We start from the raw sequence: 22,199 nt of genomic DNA, 5'->3' as shown, positions 1-22,199 counted from the left end.
AGCAGCAGTTTTAAAGCAGCCCAAAAATAAAAAATGGTCGCACTTTAAATTGCTGGCAGAGACGTATGTGGTACACTTAGATATAAATGTATATTACGTATACGTAATGCGCTCACCCAACACACACGATTATTAGACGCATTTCCGGCTGCGACAACGACAGCCTGAACAACAATGTCCAGTCCTCTCGGATAAAAGGAGCACTCGACTTACCCAACCAGTTGCGTAGATGGGGGGCGAGTAAGAAAAGGACCCGAATATTTATCAGGAATGGCTACGCCTCTGGTTCAAGTGGATTTGAACACAGTTGGGGTAAAAATAATAGCAAGCCAGAAAGCATAGTAATAAATATACATATTAACTTATATTTTGAGACACGTTTTCACGTTAAATATTTTCATATTTTTACAAATATTTTAAAATTTATAAAATCTCGAGAAAAGATCCTAGCACTTTTGTTGCTAAAATTATTATACTTAGATAAAATGGGCTTCGATGTCTTTTTAATAATTCAAAGAACTATGAAAATTTAGCAGATATCTTGTTGCTAAAATTCCGAACCCAATTATATAATATGTGTGTAAAAGTCCTTAGGAAGGCATTTGAAATGTCCCCCAGCGTGCGCGCTCCTTTGACGAGGAAAAGGAAAAGGACGAGACGACGACGACGACAAACAGGATTGCAGCAATAAAATTTCGACAAGTGAACAACAAATGATAAACGAAGCAGCAGCTTGGGATAAAAAGCAGCAGCGGCAGCGAAGGGAGCAGTTCCCGGAGAGGTCAGTCAGTTGGTTCTGTTGGGGAGCACTTAAAATGCTGGTGGCTGGCCAAGGACTCCGTCCGGCTCACTTCAACCGGGCTTGGCCCTCTCCGGGACGACCATCTAATGTGAGCCGCATCGATTACGCTTCCACTGGCACTCGGATTGTGTGTTTTGGCTGTCGCTATTCCCCCAATCCAATAATGTTGAAACAGGCACTTGGAGAAATATAAATAAATGCCCTGTTAACGTATACTTAAAACGATTTCAAGGTCCTATTGAAAACACAAAAACTGAAACACTTGTATAAACCATATATAAAATTCTTGTTATAAACCATCTTAATTGGCATAATAAGTGTATAAGTATGAGAATCTGAAGGATATTGCTATTTGACGAGCTTAGGATCATTATGATTGCTTTACTATATTTGTTAATAATTTCATTTCGAACTTTCGGGCAGTGCAGCAAATATCGTTCAGCTAAGTTTTTTGTATTAAATTGTGATGAAAATGTCGCTGTGCCTGCGGTCAGCTCAAGAAATCCGTCTCCGGCTCCTTGTTGACCAGAATTAATGACAACTGTCTGGCCCAGCTGACCCGCCCAAACTGTTCTCATCTTGGTCCTGTCGCAGATGACTTATCACAGGGAACTATGTCTATTCTCAGCTATAATTCAAATTGCTTTTCGGGATGTCAACAGCAGCCGCCTCATTAATCATGCCTCCCGGAATAGTCATAGTCTCACATTGCGTATGAGTAATGTGCTTGCCAGCCACCTTTTTTGCAGGTTCCCAAACATGCCAAGCAACTTATCGCCTCATTTTATATCATCCCATTTTCAAGATGTTACTCAAACCTCTGGGTAAAATGCATTGCAAAAGTTTGCCATCGAATTTTTTTTTTTTCAAAATGCAATTTGCTGGTGCAGTTTTGCTTGGTAAGTAGAGATGTTAGAGTGACTCACGTTTGAAGGGAGCACCCTTCCCTCAATTTTGTGAACTAAGTTAACCCAGGACTTAGCAGGTCCTGGGACTTGGTCAAAGTTTTGTGTTGCACTTTGTCAACTCGTTTTTAATGCGCGATGTATTGAAAAAGTTTGATTAGGGAGCAGCTGGCAGACTGAGGAGCTCTTTCCAGGAGGAGCTCTTTCCCACCAGAAAACTTGATAAAAAGGCGAGCTTAGCGGCGAATGGATGACGAGAAGTGGTGGTGGGCATTGCACATACGCCCTGTTGTCCCGATACCATGACCAACTGTCAATATTCTGACACAAATCCGGCGAATAGACGACAAACACAAGTGGCCACCATTATATTTTACGCGCAGGGATCAAAAATGTGTATGCATAAATATCGACTTGGCTTGGCAAATATTTGAGAAAAACGCACAGCGAGGACAATTTTAGCTTCCTCTGTGATTTTCTATCAATAAGCTGACGGCATCGCATCGACTTTTGCATATGAGAAGGCTCAGCCTTTTTCCAGCTCGAAATATATAAATATAAATTCCTGCCATGCAAACAAATCCTTTTCGATAGATTGCTTTTGGCTGGGTTCCTTTTTTTTCGCCACCGTCGCTTTTTATTATTGTGTGCCAACGCCAGGGATTTTTGTCTACTATGACAATTGGATTTTCACGGAGTGAAAGACGTTGTTGGGTGGATGTTTCGAGGCGAAACAAGTAGGTGTCCCCATCGGAGGTGGTACTTGTCTGCTTATTGGCATTGGCACATTGGGGTATCAAAAAAAAAAAGAGAGGAAGAAAAGGAAAAAATGATTCCGCTCGGCCCGTATCAATGACTTGTGAATACTCACTGTGAATTCATCCTATTGTTCCCGGCATTCTTGGCATTGAATATTGCAACTTCCTTTGTGTAGTTGCAGTGTCTTGTCTGCCAGAATTTGAATGCAGTCTGCTATTTTGGTCGGTGGGATGTGGGGAGATAGAATAGTTAATATCCTGTGCAGATTGTTCATTCAGTCGGGAATCCCCTTTGTTGGGACTTCATTAATGCCTCGAATTTATGCGATCCTCTTTTGATATATCTCCGCATTCCGCTTGACGTAATGTTTGGCTCTTGTTTGTGTCGGAAAATATATAACAACTCATCAAATTTTAGCATGCAAATATTTATATGAATATGCAGCTGGGTCTGGCAAATGCTTTATGGCTTATAAACATTTCGTTTGCCAATATATTTTTTGGTTTTTGCCCTGGCTCGTGCCGCACTTGCTCTTGTTGTAATTTCGGTTTATTGTTTTCTATATATTTTTCTGCTTGAACGCACTAAAAGCCACTCCACTGCCAGTCAACCATTCAATCCACCTTCCTCTGGACGGGTTCCTCCCATATTTCCTCCTCGATGCCGGCATTTGTTTGTTTTATGTCTTTATTTTGTGCCCTGCCGGAGGAGCAAAGTATTATTATTTTTTGCCCTACTCCAGCTGCCGTCGCTCTCCTTTTTTACTGAGTGATGGCTCTAGGTAATGCCAGGATATCAGATACTCGCACCAGATACCAGGATGCTAGGATGGAGGCATGGGGATTTCGGTGAGTGCTCTCTGAGCGGCTTTGCATATGGCCGTGAGTGTGTGGACTATATACTTGATATGTGCGCAGCTTTTGGGAAAATTGCCGAGACCCGGAGATGTTTCAATTATTGTTACCGCTTGTTGGTTGGCCCAAAAGCAAACGCACTTCCTTAAGTATTCCTCGAGTTCCATATATAGCCAAAAAGTAAGCCATTAACTTTTGCCGTCAATCAATTGTCACTCTCAAAGGGGAAAACAAACGGCAGGAAAAAAAGCAACAGGAAAACAAAAGGCACGAGACCATGACAAGACATTTTACTTCCATGCGAATGAAATGAAATCAAGAGGAAAAGGGAAGTCTGCTTTCGACAGATGAAATTGTTGACTAAGGATTGCTCTTACAGGCGAATTCTTTGGCTTAATTACTCAAAAAACTAAGAATGCTTAGATACTAACGAAATTGTAGTTATTTTTATCTGTCGGAAAGTTACAACCAAAGCTGATAAGAGGCGTTTTTGTGACTAGTATGTCACAATCTAATAATCTAAACATTTAAGGTATTTGGTGAGGTGAAGATACCCTCTCTTCTTTTCAATAGGCTTACAGGAAGATCTTTTCACCATTGACATTAACTTTTATCGTAAAAGAATAGGTTTTAATGTGTTAAAATTAAAAACTATCTTAGCACTTGAGGCATTTGAATGAATTGCATAAAAACACAAGCTATCTTATCATGTTATCAGATGATTCGTAAAATGACTTTTTCATTTAGAATAGATAGAAAAATCAAAATATAAGCCAGTTGTTTTGGGCAATTGAATGGCTTTAAACTAATTTAGAAATCTACGGCGTTCCTAGTTCATCAAGCGAACCCACTTTTACCAGAACAAGTATCGCCACTCCATCACAAGTCAAGCCAAAACTCTTTGTCTCCGGGTCCGAACAAAAAACCAGCGAACTTTGCCGTCAAGTCATTGTGGTGGATGCTGAGTGAACTTGTTTTCGGGCGTTGGTGGTTCAAGTGGAGCCACCAGCAGAGCCACACCAAGACCCAAGTGTTGTTTGGATTTCATTATACAATTATCTTGTTACCAGAAATAATGGTGTCGAGCCGGGCAACATGCCAAAAGCATTCAATGAGCGCGATGCGCACTCCACTTACCCCTGCCGCTGTGTGATCTCGGTGGGTGGTTGGACTGTCAGTCAGTCATTCACTCAGTCAGTTAGCCCATACCCACACCCAACCCAGCCCAACCCAATCCCTGCCAGATTCACACACACACACATGTGGGGTAGCCGGATGTTGAGCGCGTTAGGAAAAGCAGGAAGTCATTAGCCGAAAAAACTCTGCTGATGGCGGTTCCAACTGGGGTTGCAAGGAGCCAGTAATGCGATAAATAAATGAAAATGTTTGAGTTAAATGAATTAAGTGTGTGATAGATACTCTGCCAGTGTGTGTGTGTGCCTCTTGGTTTCGGCATGGGGCTTTTTTGCTAGAAACACTTTCGGTGTTGTCCTGTCATCGCAAGTGACTTGGGGTTGTTAAGTGCTGGAGCAATATTAATTGTTTGGCGCTTAATTAGCCGAACATCATTCAAAGTGTCTCAGGCACACGGCCAACTAAGGGGTTAAGAAAGTGCCAGTCAAAGTTGCGCTTAAGTTAAATTATTTCTTCGACTATAACATAAAAATCATCAAGGCAGAAGTTTATAGTCATCCTAGTTTTCCTAAAGTGGTTACCCAGAAATGCCAAGCAATGCGGTTAAGAACACATCAATCAACGCGTAACCAAAGTTATTTAATATGTTTTAATGTCACGTATCCTTCAAAGGTAACCGCATGTATAATGAAAGGCAATTATTTCATTAATTTGTTGGCCAGTTAGTTTAAACATTGGTGTACATTTATACTTAATATCAATTTCATTAAGGAAGGGCTGAAGTCTCCGCTTCTGTTCTTAATTAACTTATCTCTCTGATTGTTAGTCATGTTGGAAATGACCATTCATCATCAACATTATTATGGCTGAAACTATTAGAAGTCATGGTCATTTTCGCTATGTGCTGACCCCGAAATGCTGAGCTTGGAAATCGGGAACGTCTGCTCTGCTTTTTTGATTTTTTCGGTTGGCCAATTTCGACTCCATTTAATTAATTATGTAGCCGACTCATGGCCCCGCCAAAAATCGTTAATTAAGTTGATTGCTTTGAATTGGCTGGCATTTATTAGCCAGGATTGCGTTGTTGACTCCCCGGTCGAAAAGTCCTTTCGCCCCACCCGTTTTATTTGGCCATAATTGATGAGCTGACAGTACGTTAATTGATTTTGCTCTGCGCTTAGAGCTCGTCCCTATACGATGCGAGAATTGATTTTATTAGCTGCCACATGAAACGGACCTAAATATTTAATTGGTGCGAACCGGGTCAGAGGTCAAGAGGAAGTCGCACTGATATCAATAAACAAATTCGACTTTGATTGTCACACTCACCGGAATTGTGAAGATCGAACAATTATTATTAGATCCATTATAAGTATCATTGGACCAATTAATAAACTGCCATAATCCACGAGGAAGATCGCGCCAACGGCAATCTCAGCCTGACCTGCGACCTGCGCTCAGAGTCGGCCTGCTCGCTGTCCACCTGCTCGGACATGTTGCGCGGTCAGGGAGCGGCAATAGTTCCCGACACCGGACTAGGCGCAGGTCAGCCACAAAACCAGCAGATCCTGAAAAACTATGTGCCACCGCTGCCCTCGTTCAAGTCGAAGGTGTTCAACGCTGAGATGATCAAGATCAACATACCCAAACCAGAACTGAGGCCACCCTTGCCGAAGGTTTCGATAGCGCCACCAACCTCTTCGCTGGCGAGTCTAACTGAAATTTTGAATTAATTTATTATTTTATCTGCTACATAAAGACTTAAAGAAATATGTCATCTGTGAATGACCGCCGGCTGGAAAAATTGATAACCAATAGAGCGAATCAAACAAAACCACTTGACCGACTGAATGCCATTGGAAGCCAACAGAAATGGCCAAAACAAAGTTGACTTCAATCAGCAGGGAAGTGAAGTTTGTGGCCAAGAAGGAGACGAAGTTCAATCAGAGCATTGCGACTGGCAAAAGTGGATTTTAAATAAAAAACTTTGGCCATAAACACTCGTTGTCCGCTTTCCGGGTTGACAATATAACTAACTTTGCCCACATATGCACACACACCCATAGCCATAGTAACTTCTGCGTTTTTTATTTCGGCTGACTATGTATGATATTTTGTCATATCTAAACCACAGAATACGAGTGCAGGAAACTTTTTGTGCTGTCATAAATTTCCGCAATGCAAACATTTATCAGCCCGACTGGACGGACCCCTTAACCCTCGGCTGGGGGTGGAGGGTGATCGGGATCTGGTTTTTGGTTCCAGTTTCTGTCTCCGTCTCTACTTTTTGTCGCTTTGCCGGCTGGCTCGTGTTGAGTAAATGCTTTTTATGCGGAACCGCAGGACCATCTGGTCCGGACTGGATTTTGGCCACCACCTGCCATCCTTTTGAGATGGGAGGAACCTACACTGTTAGAAACTCGTATGAGAAAGTTCTGGAATTACATTTAATGGGCTGCGTGTAAAAGGCGATACATATATGGCAACAACTTTCGTTATTTCTTTAAATGCCTCGTAATAACTCAACTGTTGACATATTGTCTGCGTTTTTTTTTTCAACCTTCACTTGAGCAAAACTTTTCCTCATTGAATTTTATTCATCTGCTTGCAAACTTTTTAGCTTTTATTGTGTCGCTTGGCAATTTAATGAATTTTAATGAGAACTTGGCTTGGCCCTGCATTCAATTTTATTTGTTTGTTATATGATGATTTTTGATTTTAGACAAAAGTATAAGTACAAGACGATATAGATTGTTACTATAACCGACGACCCTCCCCCTATAGAGGTATAAATCTTTTGAATTTTTTAGAAATGATTTTTATTTTTAAGCGAAATTGTAGTTCCTGACTCCTTCCTAGATACCAGTCTTAGTATTGATCCAGTCCAAGTAGCTGGTCACACGAGTGAAGGCAACGGGGTAGCCCTTCTCGCAACCGGCAGCGGCACCGAATGAGGTCAGACCGATCTGCTCGTTGGACGACTTGAGGACCAGAAGACCGCCGGAGTCACCGTTGCAGGTGGACTTGGAGCTACCGGTCCCGACGCAGAGGGTTGAGGCGGTAACGACCGAGGTGCCGTAGGTTTGGGAGCACTTTGAGTTGGCGATCACAGTCAGGTCGACATACTGAAGATTGGTAGCCACTCTACTGAAGGCGTCACTGGTGCGTCCCCATCCGGAGGCGACAGCGACGTCACCGACGAAGGTCGAGTAGGAGTTGGCGATGCTCGGCAGCTTGACGGCGGAGATCCTGCTGCTGGAGGAGGTGGCGGGGATCTTGATCAGGGAGATGTCGTTGCGCAGGTTAGCGCTGTTCCAACCGGAGTGGATGATGATGTCGGATCTGGGCACGGTGTGGGTGATCTCGGCGGAGGTGCGCACGGTCGCGCCCAAGTAGACGGTCACGGATCACACGGTCACACGGTCGCCAAAATTACTTTCCCAATCCAAGAGTATTAATCCCGATACGTATCTAATCAGGGCTATGAGCCTCGAGTGAATTTCTAGATCGGGTCGCTGCGATGCCAAATGCCTAGCATGGGGTTGCTAATTAATTTGATTAGTTTTACACATACGCGATATATACATAACTATATAGTGCAATAAAAAATTGGCAAAGGTTTGCTTTGCTCTTCAGCGTATCTTAAAATTCCCATGGTAGTCTAGTGCTATCTTATCGCCTGTCTATAGGGTGAGAAGCAGTAAGCCCACAGTTTAGTTGGGTTTGTTTACCTTCTATAAAGGTCAAGGAGTGGGTCGTGAGTTGGTCAAGACTGCTTAAACTTCATAGGAAAGGAAATAATACCGCCGTCTAACAATCGCGTATCTGGATTCTCTTCTATTACAAACACGCAAATTTCAGTTGTTTTCGCAACCGCAGCCTTCTTTATCAGCGAATGCCGCGTGATTTTATGACGCGTTCAACCGACCACATAACTGCGGTTAATAGCCAATTCAGATGGCCAATTGAAGGCGATTAGTGGGAGGAGGCGCTGCGGTCTGTACCCAATATGCCCTAACCAAAAACGGACATTCAACCCAATGATTTCAATTTCACTGGCGATTCATCAGCAATTTCCATGGAAATCTTATTTTTCTTTTGTGCCCTTATTGAGCTCCCCAAATTGACTTGGTCTGCTGCTGTAATGCCGAAATGTTTATTGTTATTTATCGGCAACAATTTCCATTCAAGGGAAAACATCCACCCATAAAATGGACCATTTGCACCTTCCCTTCTCGACAGAAGAACCTGTTTCGGTTTCATTGCTCAAATTGGTTTTATTGTCTGGACCGACTATATTGTTTAGCAATTAATGGGCTGCAATTTGGCGTTAATTGCATTTAGTTGGTCATTGCCGTTTGCTGTCGGATCCATGGCAAATATGCGGTTATCCTGGTGTAGACAGTGGGCCCTCCTACCTCGCATCCTTCGGCACTGCCGAACGAGGTGACCCCAATAAGGTAGCTGACATTGCTCCAGTGGTACACCACGGGGCCACCGGAGTCGCCATTGCAGGCACCACGTCCATTGCTTCCATCGGTGCACAGGTGACGTCGGTGGCTAACCAATCCTGGCAGGAAATAGCAGATGCAGCGTTCCTGATCGATCACCTCCGCATCCAAGTACTGTAGAAGTCGCGTCCGTTTGTCGGTTGAATCTCCTAGATAACCCCAGCCAGATAGGGTCACCACTTTGCCTACCAGAAAGTTCTGATGCATGAACTCCCCAGCCAACTCAATGGGCTGCACTTGTTCTGAAGTTCTGACTTTTCTTGGCAGTCGTATTAAAGCCAAGTCACTATATCCCCCAAAGCCCAAGTAATCAGGATAAATTATAAAATCTCTATGCGTGACTTGTAACTCCTCCACGGAGTCTTCTACATCGGCAAATACGGTGGCGCCCGTGTAAATCTTTGCAGCTATGGCGTCGGTCAAACAATGGGCTGCAGTCAAAATAAACTGAAGAGTGATAAGGGAACCACCGCATTTGACCAGATCTGCGCCACTCAGCTGAATCACCAGACCCACTTGATAGGGAAACATGCCGCGCGTGGCCAATTCTCCGCCAGCTATTCGAGTTCTTACGGCAGCGGTTTGATTACCTTCCGTCTCGAATTTTTCGCAGCGAAGTCGAAAGTTCTCGTAGCCAAGCTGCCAACGTCTCTCCATTATTGCATCATCATCGTCCGGAGACTCCTCTTTGGGGTGCTCAAAACTATACAGCCAAGGCTCACTTGATTTAACTAGTGTGGATGATAGAAGTAGCAGGAAGAAAGTACTTATAGCCTGGTATTGCGTCATCCTATCACTACGGAATTAAAAAAATAATATGGGGAATACCCTGTTATTGCATTCTATACTATATCTTTTAAATGTAATATTCCTTTTTCTGATCAGCTTCATAGAATAGCCCTTGAATATGTGAATAGGAAACTCTATTCATTATGTTCAATGAAATTTATGAATGAATTGCCATATTATTTACATGTAATATATATATATCTGATGTTCCTCGTAATGAGTTAGTCCAAGTTCAGGTCTGAGTGGTCTCTTCACGTGAAGTACTGGGCTTGTTGTTGTTTTAGCTGGTGTTTTTATAGTCAGCGATTGTGGCATCGACATTGCGTCATCGACTTGGTTGCGGCACGTGTCCGCATCGTTTGTTAATTGAATTTGCTTGGGCCGAGTGCAAATTATACGGAGACGGGAGGAGCAGCAGATGTTTGGCATTCAATTCCTCCAGCTACCGTGTAATTGCCGCACGTTTTGGCGATTATGTTGCCTTCGTCCCCCTTTGGCATACTGCAGTTCCCTTAATTGCTTTCGAGCCCCCAATTTTCCGGGTCTTCAATTGCACGATTTCAGTCTTAGCCCCCAACATTGGCCAGAATGTCTGGGTCGGGGTCTCTGTATTTATTGACTGTCGTTCTATCAACGCTTAGTTTATTACTTGTTTAATTTACTGCACGCCTTCGCCTGCATTTCGACACATTAAAGGCCATTGATAATTTTCCTGCAGTTGAATGGCTTTGGGGTTTTACAATCCAAGGCCCCATTTTCGTCACCGATCATAAAGTACCCACTTTAGCGATATCAAGAGCCATAAGTGTATTTAGTTTGTATATAAGAGTTATTATGAAATCTGAATTATTAAACGGTTAGAGAGTAGATCTCAATCTCTAGACATTATTTAAAAGGCTGAATCATGTATAAATCATGACTATGGTTTTATTTATAAAAATATTTTGCAGGTTTCATATTTCGTACTTCATCACTTAGATACCGGAAATTCCCTTAATCCAATCGCGGAAGTAAGTGATACGGGTGAAAGCAACTGGTGCGCCAGACTCGCAACCATCAGCGGATCCAAAGGAGGTGGCACCGATGAGGACACCATCGAGAGCCAATGGGCCGCCGGAATCACCCTGGCAGGTGGAGGACTTGTTGGGGGTGGCAACGCAGAGGACCCTGCTGGTCACGATCATGCTTCCGAAGGTTTTCTGGCACAAGGCGTTGGAGATGATGGTAAGGTCGACGTACTGCAGATCGCGAGCCACGGCGGTGGCGCTGTCGGAGGTGAGACCCCATCCGGAGGCAACAGCGGTCTTTCCCTCGTAGGTGGAGTATCTGCTGGAGATGGCGGGCAGGTTGATCTTGTTCACGGAAGCCGAGAAGGACACGGACGAGGTCTGGATCAGCGAGATGTCGTTGCGGACGGTCAGAGCCATGTAGTTCTCGTGCTGCCTGAACTTCGAGGCGCTGACGATTTGGGTGAACTCGGGGCGAGTACGGACAGTGGCACCGTAGTAGATGGTCACGGAAGCGGCCCTACATGGGAAATACTCTCATTAGTTCTGTTTTTTGTAGGACGGAAAATGCACTTACCCGTCGGTACAGTGAGCAGCAGTCAGCACCCACTTGTTGCCGATGATGGAGCCACCGCACCACCAACTGCTAGCAGAGCTGGAGAAACTAAGTCCCACCTGGTAGGGGAACTGGCCGGCAACGGCGTCCTTGCCGTTGGTGATGCGACCGGTGATGGATTGGGTCGAGACCCTGTCGCGGGGATGCACAGGGGCGACATTGGGCAGGAGCCCAGCGGAGGCGGAGGCCAGAGCCAGAACCAAAACTACGAAAACCTTCATGCTGATGATTGCTCAAATTATGAGTGATTTTACCTTTCCAACGCGGCCCCTTTTATACCCAGCCAGAGGAATCTTATCTGCATAGATAGCTGGGCAAGTCCACTTAAATGTTCTGATTAAGTGTCGCAAAAAATTATTTTGGTTTATTTTATGGCGCTTTTGTAAAAGTATTCTGCTTGATAAGATATTAATGTAGCTACTGGCATTTATTTCTTTATCACAAATTAAGGACTTTCAAATTGTGCGAATAAAAGATAATTACTTTGGTAGCATTACCACTCAATAATAGTGTGCTTTTGTTTTGCTAGTTTGGTTCAAAACAATTATTTATTACTTATCAATATTTCTTTATCTTAACTGCCTATTTACGACGTGCCTTATAAAGTAAGCCATAAATATTGGGACTTTATAAAAAAATCCAATAGCAAACAATTGCTTTTATTTTATTTAATTCTTGGTAAATTGAAAACGATATTGCCCTAATGATGTAAGGTACAGTTGTCTTATGACCTTATAAGCCTATTAAATGGTTAAAGATTTACAGTTCTGTTGTTACCCTGCTGATTGAAAGACAATATAAAATGATCCTCAATACCAGAAATTGCTCACTCTTTAAAGTGTATTCGATCCAGATGAAGGTTTTTGTAGTCTTGTTCTTGGCAATTGCCACCGTTTCTGGTGATGTCCTGCCCCAGGACACTCCAGAACATCCCCGTGATAGCGTAGCTGTTCGGTCCATAGATGGTCGCATTACCAATGGAAACAAGGCAGCTGCTAACCAGTTTCCCTACCAGGTGGGACTCAGTTTTAAGGGATCGGCTGGCAGTTGGTGGTGCGGTGGTTCAATAATAGCGAATACATGGGTTCTAACTGCTGCCCATTGCACCAAAGGGTGAGTAACTTTTCTAAAAATCGATAATGGAATTCCAAACTTAAGATTTACTCGGTTAGAGCCACATCCGTGACCATCTACTATGGATCCACCGTTCGCACCAGTGCCAAACTAAAGAAAACGGTCTCCAGCTCCAAGTTTGTGCAGCATGCCAGCTACAATGCGGCCACTTTGCGCAACGACATCTCCCTGATCAAGACTCCATCCGTGACTTTTACGGCTTCCATAAATAAGATTGCCCTGCCCGCCATTGCCAGCAGTTACTCCACCTACGCCGGACAGACTGCAGTGGCTTCCGGATGGGGCAGGACCTCCGATTCCAGCACTGCCGTTGCCGCGAACCTTCAATACGCAGAATTTCAGGTCATTACCAATGCTGTGTGTCAGCAGACCTATGGGTCATCTGTGGTTACCAGTGGAGTGATCTGCGTGTCCTCAATCAACAAGAAGTCGACCTGTCAGGGCGATTCCGGCGGTCCATTGGCTGTGAACAATAGACTAATTGGTGTGACCTCGTTTGTGTCCTCCAAGGGATGTGAGAAAAATGCGCCTGCTGGTTTCACTCGCGTCACCAGCTATCTGGATTGGATCAAGAACCAGTCCGGCGTGTTTTATTAGCCAAAATCAGCCAAACAGTCCAGTTTTCATATTCCTGAAAAGAATTGCCTATTTTTGAATGAACTCAACTGCGCAATCCGAATTGTAACTGATTATGTTTTTTATGTTGGACATACCCCTATCTTGTTCTTATCTAAAACAAATATGTTGAGTATTAATTACGTAATAAGGAACCTTTTTATTCATTGCATACAAACAAATACCAAGCATTTTAGAAAGTTATTTTATTATTGTGGAAAATATTACAATATGGGATATGTCCCTTAAGCGAAAACTTCGGAGTTCGCCTTGATCCAGTCCAAGTAGCTGGTCACGCGAGTAAAAGCAGCTGGCTCGCCAACCTGGCAGCCATCGGGTGAGCCAAAGGAAGTGATTCCTATTAGAGTTCCGTTCAAGGCAAGGGGGCCGCCAGAATCACCCTGACAGGTCGATGTTCCCTTGGGAGTGGCAACGCAATTGACCTTGCTGGTCACAATTAGGCTATTGAAGGCCTTTTGGCACACGGAGTTCTCAATAACAGTCAGTTTGGTGTACTGCAGGTCCTTAGCCACGCCGGTTTCGCAGTCCGAGATCCTGCCCCATCCGGAGGTAACAGCGGTTTGGCCCACGTAGGTGGAGTAGTTCGTGGCGATGGCGGGGAGGGAGATCTTGTTGACGGAGGCCGAGAAGGTTACGGATGGGGTCTTGATCAGGGAGATATCGTTGCGCACAGTCAGGGAAACATTGTTGGCGTGCTATATCCAGTCGGAGCTGGAAACGGTGTGGGTGAACTGCGGCTTGGTACGGACGGTAGCTCCGTAGTAGATGGTCACGGAGGAGGCACTGAAAAACACAAAAAAAACACAAAAACACAAAAAAATTCTAAATTTCACGGATTGGTCATTTCAGCTTACCCTTTGGTGCAGTGCGCTGCAGTCAGAACCCAGGAGTTGTCGATGATGGAGCCATCACACCACCAACTGCCCTCCGCTCCAATGAAGCTGAGTCCCACCTGGTAGGGGAACTGGTCCGGCACAGCGTTCTTGCCGTTGGTAATGCGACCAGTAATAGATGGTGTCGATGTCCTGCCACGAGGACGCACAGGCAGAGATTGAGGCACAAGTCCAGCGGACACGGAGGCAAGAGCCAAGGCCAAAACTATGAAAACCTTCATGGTGATCAATACCAGTCTTATATCGTCTTATCTTCATCAGTCCATGGGAAAAGCCCTTACCTGTGTGGGGAAAATCCCTATCAGCTAAATCCATTCGTTGACGTATTGCAGTATGAGTGAACTTAATAAATATTGGTGTACTATGCATTTGATAGCATTAACTTATCCTTATAACACTTAATTTTTATGAAGTCAAGGTTAGGCAAGGGCTTTTCACCAAACAAGGAGATTAAGACCATAATTCAAAGTCGAATTAGTTTAATTGGGATTCGCACAAGGTGTAATAATGATAAGAATCTTGGATGGTGTATAAAAGCCTCAATTATCAGAAGCAAGACATTCATAAACCGTACAACGATCAGTATGAAGGTCCTCGTAGTTTTGGTTCTGGCCATCGCCGCTGCATCCGCTGGGCTCCTGCCCCAGATCGCGCCTGTGCATCCTCGAGACAGGATCAGAAAACCAACCATCAATGGACGCATAACAAACGGAAAGAATGCAGTTGAGAATCAGTTCCCCTACCAAGTGGGACTCAGCTTCATCGGGATGAAGGGAAGCTGGTGGTGCGGCGGCTCCATCATCGACAACTCCTGGGTGCTCACCGCTGCTCATTGTACTGCCGGGTAAGATTTCTTTGCTATAATTCAGGGAATGACGAAGTCATTTGGAATACCCTTTTTCCTCCAGTGCCTCATATGTAACCGTCTACTATGGAGCGACCGTCCGATCTAGTCCCCAGTTCACCCAGACTGTCTCCAAGTCCGACTGGATCCAGCATGCCAACTATATTTCCAAGACTGTCAGTAACGACATTGCCCTGATCAAGACTTCACCCGTGTCCTTCTCGGCTTCCGTGAACAAGATCAACGCCATCGCCAGTAGCTACTCCACCTACGTGGGAGAGACCGCAGTTGCCTCCGGTTGGGGAAGGACCGCCGATACGGAAAGCTACCAAGAATCTGCAGTTCGCTGACCTGACCGCTATTCCCAACTCCGTGTGCCAGAAGACCTACGGATATTTGGTGGTCACCAGCAAGGTTATCTGCGTCGACACATCCAATGCCATCTCCACCTGCCAGGGTGATTCTGGTGGTCCCTTGGCTCTGGATGGTACTCTTATTGGAATTACTTCCTTTGGAGCTGAGGACGGCTGTGAGATTGGTCTTCCAGCTGCTTTTACCAGGGTAAAAGGATTGGATCCAGGACAATTCCGGCATCGTTGCTTAGAAGAGATAAAAAACTATAATTGTATAATGAAAAAATACCAATTAAATGTTTAATTTGATTTGCAAGCTAAAATGATTTTCATGCCAAAATTGATTATTTTTCTACAACAAATCTACTAATTACGCTTACCAGGGGTAAGTCCCCTGTCAAACGATTAAGTTTCCGGAACTGGTGGGCTTATCAAGTAGAAAGCTAAAATCCGTATCAATAAAAATCTGTATTGGTTATCAATTGGATTGTGAAATTTCAAGTGGGTAATACCTGAATTAATGTTAGTTTGCAGCTATACGATTTTATTATACAAGTTACACTTTTCTTTGAATTGTTTTACAAACTTATATAATACAGTATTGGCTAGACTGATATTTCTTGTGTTCTCCATTTGCAAACGGAAATGGCCGCCGAGCACTTCAGTATTGTTTGACTTCCATCCAATGGCGGCCGCATCATCGAACTTTTGTTTGCTTTTTGTTCAATTTTTATTAGATACCATTTGTTTGCGTGCCTTGACTGTTTTGCTACTTGAGCCGAAGCTCCGAGGTTCGAGCTCTGTTTTTATGTTTATGCGGAAATCTGCAGATATTGTGTCAATATCAATAAAATTAGATTAGTATCGACGAGGACGACGCCGACAAACAAGCAACCGAAGTGTGGCAGGCAACAAATAAAGTCCCTTTCCCTTCGCCTGCCGCCCACTTCCGTCCTTAAGCCAATTTCATGTGTTGTGGGCTGCTTCCGTTTTCGGGCTCACTTTCGGCCCACTTCCTTTGGCTGTGTGTGAGTGGGTGGGTGGGTGTGTGTATGTGACAACTGTTTAAATGCCTTGAAATTGTTGCAATTTTGATCCGTCCCAATTGGGTAAAGTTTTCGGTGGGCACAAAAGCATAGGGCCCCACTTAATCTCAGTTAATTTTCTTAATGGAAAAGTTTTTCTCAGTTCCTTTCATTCATTTTCTCCCTTTTGACTAGGCTCAAAAATTGCTTTTCACTTAATTCTCGTTTCGGGGGTGGTGGTGAATTTTTATGCAGCAACCCAATTTTCATAATGCGCAAATTAGAAAAGTTTTTCGCTTCAAGTTTGCTCTGCGAATTTCTCCTATTGAATTTGCGCTCAACTTAAAGCTGTTTTCCCCTATTGATTTCGCATTCAAAACATTTACGTGGCATTATTGCTGGCTTTTCATTTTCACACTACCCCGCAACAATAAACAACATGAACAATTGTGTCTCCATTTCTCATCTGGTAGCGTAATCTTTTATATAAACACAGCCCTGGCGCTCCAACACTTTCCACTCGATGTCCAACTAAGAAAAACATTTGCACAAGGAGCGAATGGCGAATGGCGGGAAAAGCCGGAAAAGTCTGGCAGTGGAAAAGGGAGGTCTTCACTCCGCGCCGACTGAATCACGTGACGAATGATTGAGTGCACTTCTGTGTGCGCTTTTTCACTTAAAATGTGCGATTTCAATCACTAAAAGCAAAGGTACACATCGGAAAATCGAATCAGCCATGGCTGATGGAGTTTCTGGAGTGCTTGGCGCACCGGTTTTTTTCCAGTCGAAGAACCATTAACCGCAAGGTGGGCAAAAACAAAAGACATTCGCAGTGCATTCAAAACCGGAAGAGGAAGTTGGCAATAAAAACGCTGAAACAAGTTATGTGCAAAATGTCCGGGACACGTGATGGACTTTTCACCTAAAAAAAAAAGGAAAGGAAATACGAGGAGTTAGAATGCCTGAGGACCTCCGCTAAACATTCCGCACATCAAAAACGACGCGCCACTTAACAAATCCCAAGTTGTCGTTGCGTGCCACGTGACTGGCATACAAAGCGGCCAAAGGACTCCTGGCAGGACCCGAAAACAATAGCTCTGCTTTGGTCCGCCGGAATGTTCTTGGACCGCTCGTTACTTTATGGGGCCAGCCGGCAAAACGCTTTCACGCACGCCCACCCACGCCGCCGCCCCTCTTGTCCAGCTGGCGACCTGCCGCGCTTAATTTCCGCTTGTAATGGACGCACGATAAATCCTGGCAAGCGTTTCCGAATCTTTAGGACTTTCCTCACGCGGCACGCAATCGAAATATATATTTTAGAGACTGCCGACCCCCTCACTTGGACTGCTTGTTGCACTCGCCAAGTTTATAAGTTTTATTAAATTTGTAGTATCTCAGTTGGGGCCTGGGGAAAGTATGAGCCGTCTTGGTATTTCAATATATTAAAACAACTTTTAGCTTGAATATTAAATAAATAGAAGAGGTTTTAGGAAATACAAGATAGTACTAAGATATAGAGAAGAAATTGTAGTTCTTTATTAATCTTCCACCTTACTTTAACATTTCCTAAATTCAGGGTCTGCAACTAGAACCCCTCCCCCTGACCAACATTTAGAGACCCATCCTATTCGGTGATTTCAAATCGAAAATCCTTTTACCTTGCAACCGCAATGTGCCAATTGCCAGGGCCATTTTTATTGCCGCCCGTCGTTAGTCAAAGGCTAAAGTCGGTAACAACTATTGCCTGTCTCGTTGGTAGCCCCCCCCTAAATCCTCGCCATCCCCTTCGAATTTGCACCTTAGTTAGCCCACTTGTGCGTGTCGCCTAAGCCGGCGATAAGGTGAGCACATTTGGAAGGACGAACCGAACCAAAACGAACCAAACCCCTTCGATCCTGAGTCCTGGATCCGTGAGTATCCCGCTTTCGCTACGTGCCATTCTTTGCGGCTGCGATAAATTGCTATTGGTTTGCAGTTGGGCCAAAAGGTAAAGCTGCTAATTTATTAGCCAAAGCGACAAACAAAGCATAAATAAGCACGGGTTTGGGTTTGCAGTCGTGTATCTGCAGTTGCGGCTGTAACCATCCGTCCATCTGACCTTAAACATTCGATTTGCTCATGGCCATTTCGGCTTTAATGTGTGTGAAAGTGGCATATAAATTTCAATGGGGCGTAAGGATCCGCTAAGCTCTTGGCTTTCCAGGCATGTGCCACGCCCACCCTTGGGGGGCTCATCTTGTCACTGTGTGTGTGCCCGTATGTGTGTGTGTGTGAGCCAAACAATGGGAAAGCGACAACGCATATTCAATAATGTCGCTTTCAACTTTTATGCTTGCAAAATGCAAAAATCTGCAGTCAGAGGAATGGAAAGCGGACACAGATAGTAAGTGGGCTAAACACATTCATGCATTTTACAATGCTGCCAAGGCCCGTCGGACTAAAGTTCTTGGTTGTGAACAATAGAAAAGCGAATTAAACAAAAAAGCCAGGCCAGCGGCAGCATTCACATAAGTATATGTTTCTATGGGCACTTGAAGAAATTTCCACGAAAAATGGCAAATATATATTTATAAAATATGCATGCAATTATAACTAGAAAATAATTCTTATTAAAACCGAATTTTGATAAATCTAAATATGTTGCAGTTTTTGTAAATTTAATATTAATATTCACCTTTTTGGTAGTGTGATTTTAAATTTGGCTTTCCTTTTTTAGTATGCCTGCCACCGTTTGTGGGTGTAGATGTGTGCCACAACAATAAGCAGAAAGGCAGCAGCTGCAACAATGGCGAACAGCAAAAATGAATGCGAGTGCGAATCCAAGGGAATGCGGAGCAGGCTCTGCAAGTCCTCCACTGTTGCTTTTACTGGCTTTTGTTTGCCCCACCACCTCCGACCTGCCACGCCCCTCCCCCAAACATCCTCCTTGTTATCCAACGCCTCTTTTGGCACCACTCGCCCCCTCCTTTGTCACTGCTACATTAGCCACCATAGTGCATTAATGTTGCATGCTGAGCATGTGTGTATGACTCTAGATGGGCTGGCTTTACTTGGCTTGCGACTCGCAAATAAATGTGGAGCATGCTAAACAGGATCTGATCCGACTTCGATATCTGATGTGCATAAATGCTGGCCAAATGGATAATCGGTGCCAGTCACGGGGCTGCTGAAATTTGAAGAGGCTATAACTTAAATTCAACTCAGTTTTCAAGATATATATAAGAATAATATCCAATGAAAAATTCCCGCAGATATAGGGCACTGCTTGCCTCGGCTTTGCATCCACTGCTCCCACTTTATGTCCTTTGTTTTATTTTCTTGTATTTTGCACTTTTTCGTGCCTTTTCCACAGCAGCACTTACATCGAACTGATCGAACTGCGCCGGCAAAGTGTGTGATTTGGAAAAGTTTCAAGTGGCAGGGCAGCCGTCACAACTCTCTGGCAACTGCAGATTCGCATCCCGCACCACTCGAAAAATGTGGAATCCTGGTCAATAGCATGCAATTTGGGTTAGGCAAACAGGCAAACAAGAGGGGTTCGGGTAGGGGCGGGCACGGGTTCGGGTCCGGGTCCGGGTGTGGCCAAACATTATGGCATAATCAGCAGGGAACTCATCCACAGGCAGCGTTACTGCGAGTGGGCCACGTTCGCGTCTGCTGCATTCAATTGGCCAACGGCGCTGGGCGAACTCTGTCTGCCAATTGGCCAAAAATGCCACAAAAACATATTTGGCAACGCAGCAACGTCAGCATCAGGACAATGTTGATGTTGATGTTGATTTTGGACATGAGAGCCAGCTGCAGCAGCAGTAGCAGCAGCATCAGCACCAGCAACCGGAGTTTGGGCCATAAAATCAGGCAGTCAATGAGCCAAATAGCCGAAATGGCTGTTATTGTTATTGCCGCAGCCCGGCAAATTAATGAGGTGTCCTATTCGGCCATCAACTCCATGCATAATCGAACTAGGACTCTAGGCTCTCGACTGCAGTTTTGTAATTGAGCCTGTCACTTGTGGGAGGAGCAGGATTTTCCCCAAAGCGTTCAGAATTGTGCACATAGCTCACGGACATTAATTGGGCGAGGCTTTAAAATGTGAAACAAAAATGTTTGGCTAGTGGATCTTAATTAAATCTAATTCCCTTTACAGAATTTCAAATGTATTTTTTTGAAATATACCATTTTTCCTTGGTGAGATAGCAGCAGCAGCTTTAAACACTTTACTTTCCTGTTCTCTTGACAACTTTTTTTTTAGGATGTTAAAATAAAGCCGCCATGAAAGTGCAGGCAGGCACTATAATCCCGACATAATGTTTAGCATTCTTGTAGTCGTTTTTCATTCCCGACAGTCCCCAGACAATATTTGCATGAAAACTGTTACTGACACTTAAACATATTCCTGCCAAAAAAAAAAAGGAAATGGAGGCTAAGAGAGGGAAAACTTTTTGTCGCTGTCGCTTCCTTTTTATTGTTTTCTGTAATTTTTCGTTGGCTGGCATTGTTGGAGTTTTAATGACGAGCAGGACTGGCAATTGTAGCCTTAATGTCAGCCAAGGCGACAACGTAGACACAGGATGTACGAAACTCTTGGCCCTCTCTGTTGCCGACTTTTTAAGTTTACATTTTTATGCGAATCTCTGGGTCCGACTGCCAAAGATACTTAAAATGCAAGCCCAACAAGTTTTGGACAGGATTGGGATAATGGTTTTCATTTCCAAGCTGGCTCCAGGCACTGAAACCCATTTGAGAATGGTAATCCTGAAAAGTTCCTTTACCTCGGAGTCATAAAGCACTTATTGCTCATACGCCATGTGTTACGCTTTCCAGTGAGGGAAAAAACTTTCAAGGCATTCGCAAACACTCTCACTCTCGGCGGTGTCACAAACATTTTTAATTAGCCTAATGAAAAAGTTGAGACGAAAAGAAAATCCTCTTTTATACTTCTATTATAATATCTGCTGTGGGTTCGGTGGTTCCATTACAAAAGACTATTCGCTGACAAATGAAGAAAACGCAGCGCAAATAAGCAAATCTATAATTCTCCCCATTGTGCAGCTGAAAATGCAAAGGGAAAAGGTTTTCCGAGCTGTAGAACAAAGTAGGACGACTAATGAAAAGCGCTTGTAGCAAGAGAGCAAAAATTCAGGGTAAATATAGGGAAAAATCTTTTTCGCCATATTTGCCATCGAGAATGTTCAATTAAAAAACTTTTACCATGCAAGGGCAGCAGACGAATGCCTAAGCCACTTACAAATTATAAGCTTCCCGTCCCAAACAGCAGCCCTCTCGCCGTATATAATTGATTTTCGACGTCTTCTGTTTGTTGTTCCACTCGACCACTTTGGCTTATTTAATATTTAAGAGGCAAATTGTCAAAAACATCCAACTGAATGACAGGCCATCCCCGCAGATTTCTTCCCCCGTTCTGCTCCTGCCAGTTTGTTTGTGCCACAATAATTGACAAATAAAGTGAAAAAGCAGTGAAAAGTTCTCTCCAAGTCTTTTCCTCATGAATACTTCAGGCCTGAAGTCTACGATTTGGCGGGTGTGGGCGGTCTGGTGACAACTTCTTTGGCAATTTTCGAATTATTTAAATGACAGCCATTTCTTTTTTATTTGGCCTTTACTTTTATTTCATTTACGCGCGCCTTCGTGTGTAGCGATGCCGATAATTGCAACAAAGGAAAAGTTTCCACCAGAAAAGTAGACAACACTTTGACAACGAACACGAGAATGTGGCTGTGGATAGGGGAAAAATGGGGAAAATCGCCGTTGGCCAGAAAGTTTTCCATTGCGAAGATTTGCCACAACTGAAGCAAGAAAAGCAAAAAATGTGTTCGGGATAGCTGCAATTAAAAAAGGGATTACGATCCTGGCCAGACTTTCGATTTGCTCCTTTATCTGCCACCACCCGCCTGCTGGCTTCCTTCCTTCCTTCCG

The 22,199-nt window shown here is 44.0% G+C and overlaps 4 protein-coding genes and 2 pseudogenes across 4 annotated transcripts; 2 read left to right on the top strand and 4 right to left on the bottom strand.

The window, feature by feature from the left end:
- Positions 1-7,256: 7,256 nt before the first annotated feature.
- On the bottom strand, positions 7,257-7,861 carry LOC116800972 (serine protease 1; the record flags this gene model as incomplete). Its single annotated transcript, XM_032717932.1, has 1 exon — positions 7,257-7,861. A coding segment is annotated over one exon (552 nt), but the record flags the coding sequence as incomplete, so codon positions are not given.
- Positions 7,862-8,539: 678 nt separating this feature from the next.
- Positions 8,540-10,552, bottom strand: LOC116801219 (brachyurin). Its single transcript, XM_032719409.1, has 2 exons — positions 9,939-10,552; positions 8,540-9,761 (listed from the first exon to the last, which is right to left on the bottom strand). The coding sequence occupies exons 1-2, from the start codon at positions 10,181-10,183 to the stop codon at positions 8,795-8,797; spliced, it is 1,212 nt and encodes a 403-aa protein (XP_032575300.1). The 5' UTR covers positions 10,184-10,552; the 3' UTR covers positions 8,540-8,794.
- A 90-nt stretch (positions 10,553-10,642) lies between these two features.
- LOC6610952 (serine protease 1) lies at positions 10,643-14,115 on the bottom strand. Its single transcript, XM_032719412.1, has 3 exons — positions 14,096-14,115; positions 11,339-11,623; positions 10,643-11,281 (listed from the first exon to the last, which is right to left on the bottom strand). Exons 2-3 carry the CDS (start codon positions 11,596-11,598, stop codon positions 10,729-10,731), a joined length of 813 nt encoding a protein of 270 aa, XP_032575303.1. The 5' UTR covers positions 11,599-11,623; positions 14,096-14,115; the 3' UTR covers positions 10,643-10,728.
- LOC6610951 (serine protease 1) lies at positions 12,205-13,319 on the top strand. The gene is made up of 2 exons (XM_002035472.2): positions 12,205-12,490; positions 12,550-13,319. The coding sequence occupies exons 1-2, from the start codon at positions 12,231-12,233 to the stop codon at positions 13,106-13,108; spliced, it is 819 nt and encodes a 272-aa protein (XP_002035508.1). The 5' UTR covers positions 12,205-12,230; the 3' UTR covers positions 13,109-13,319.
- Positions 13,364-14,261, bottom strand: LOC6610950 (annotated as a pseudogene).
- LOC6610949 lies at positions 14,012-15,488 on the top strand (annotated as a pseudogene).
- Positions 15,489-22,199: the final 6,711 nt, after the last annotated feature.

This window comes from Drosophila sechellia, chromosome 3L (genome assembly GCF_004382195.2).
Source record: "Drosophila sechellia strain sech25 chromosome 3L, ASM438219v1, whole genome shotgun sequence".
NCBI classification, from domain to species: Eukaryota; Metazoa; Arthropoda; class Insecta; order Diptera; family Drosophilidae; genus Drosophila; species Drosophila sechellia.
This window is presented reverse-complemented; position numbering and strand designations above follow the sequence as displayed.

What these genes read in the sequence shown, in the direction of transcription:
- LOC6610952 (XM_032719412.1), bottom strand. Translation starts at nt 11,598, where the DNA reads ATGAAGGTTTTCGTAGTTTTGGTTCTGGCTCTGGCCTCCGCCTCCGCT. An exon ending in GCTGCTCACTGTACCGACGG is followed by an intron (nt 11,282 to 11,338) that starts GTAAGTGCATTT and finishes TTTCCCATGTAG; the next exon opens with GGCCGCTTCCGTGACCATCT.
- LOC6610951 (XM_002035472.2), top strand. Translation starts at nt 12,231, where the DNA reads ATGAAGGTTTTTGTAGTCTTGTTCTTGGCAATTGCCACCGTTTCTGGT. An exon ending in GCTGCCCATTGCACCAAAGG is followed by an intron (nt 12,491 to 12,549) that starts GTGAGTAACTTT and finishes TTACTCGGTTAG; the next exon opens with AGCCACATCCGTGACCATCT.
- LOC116801219 (XM_032719409.1), bottom strand. Translation starts at nt 10,183, where the DNA reads ATGCCAAACATCTGCTGCTCCTCCCGTCTCCGTATAATTTGCACTCGG. An exon ending in CAGATATATATATATTACAT is followed by an intron (nt 9,762 to 9,938) that starts GTAAATAATATG and finishes TTAATTCCGTAG; the next exon opens with TGATAGGATGACGCAATACC.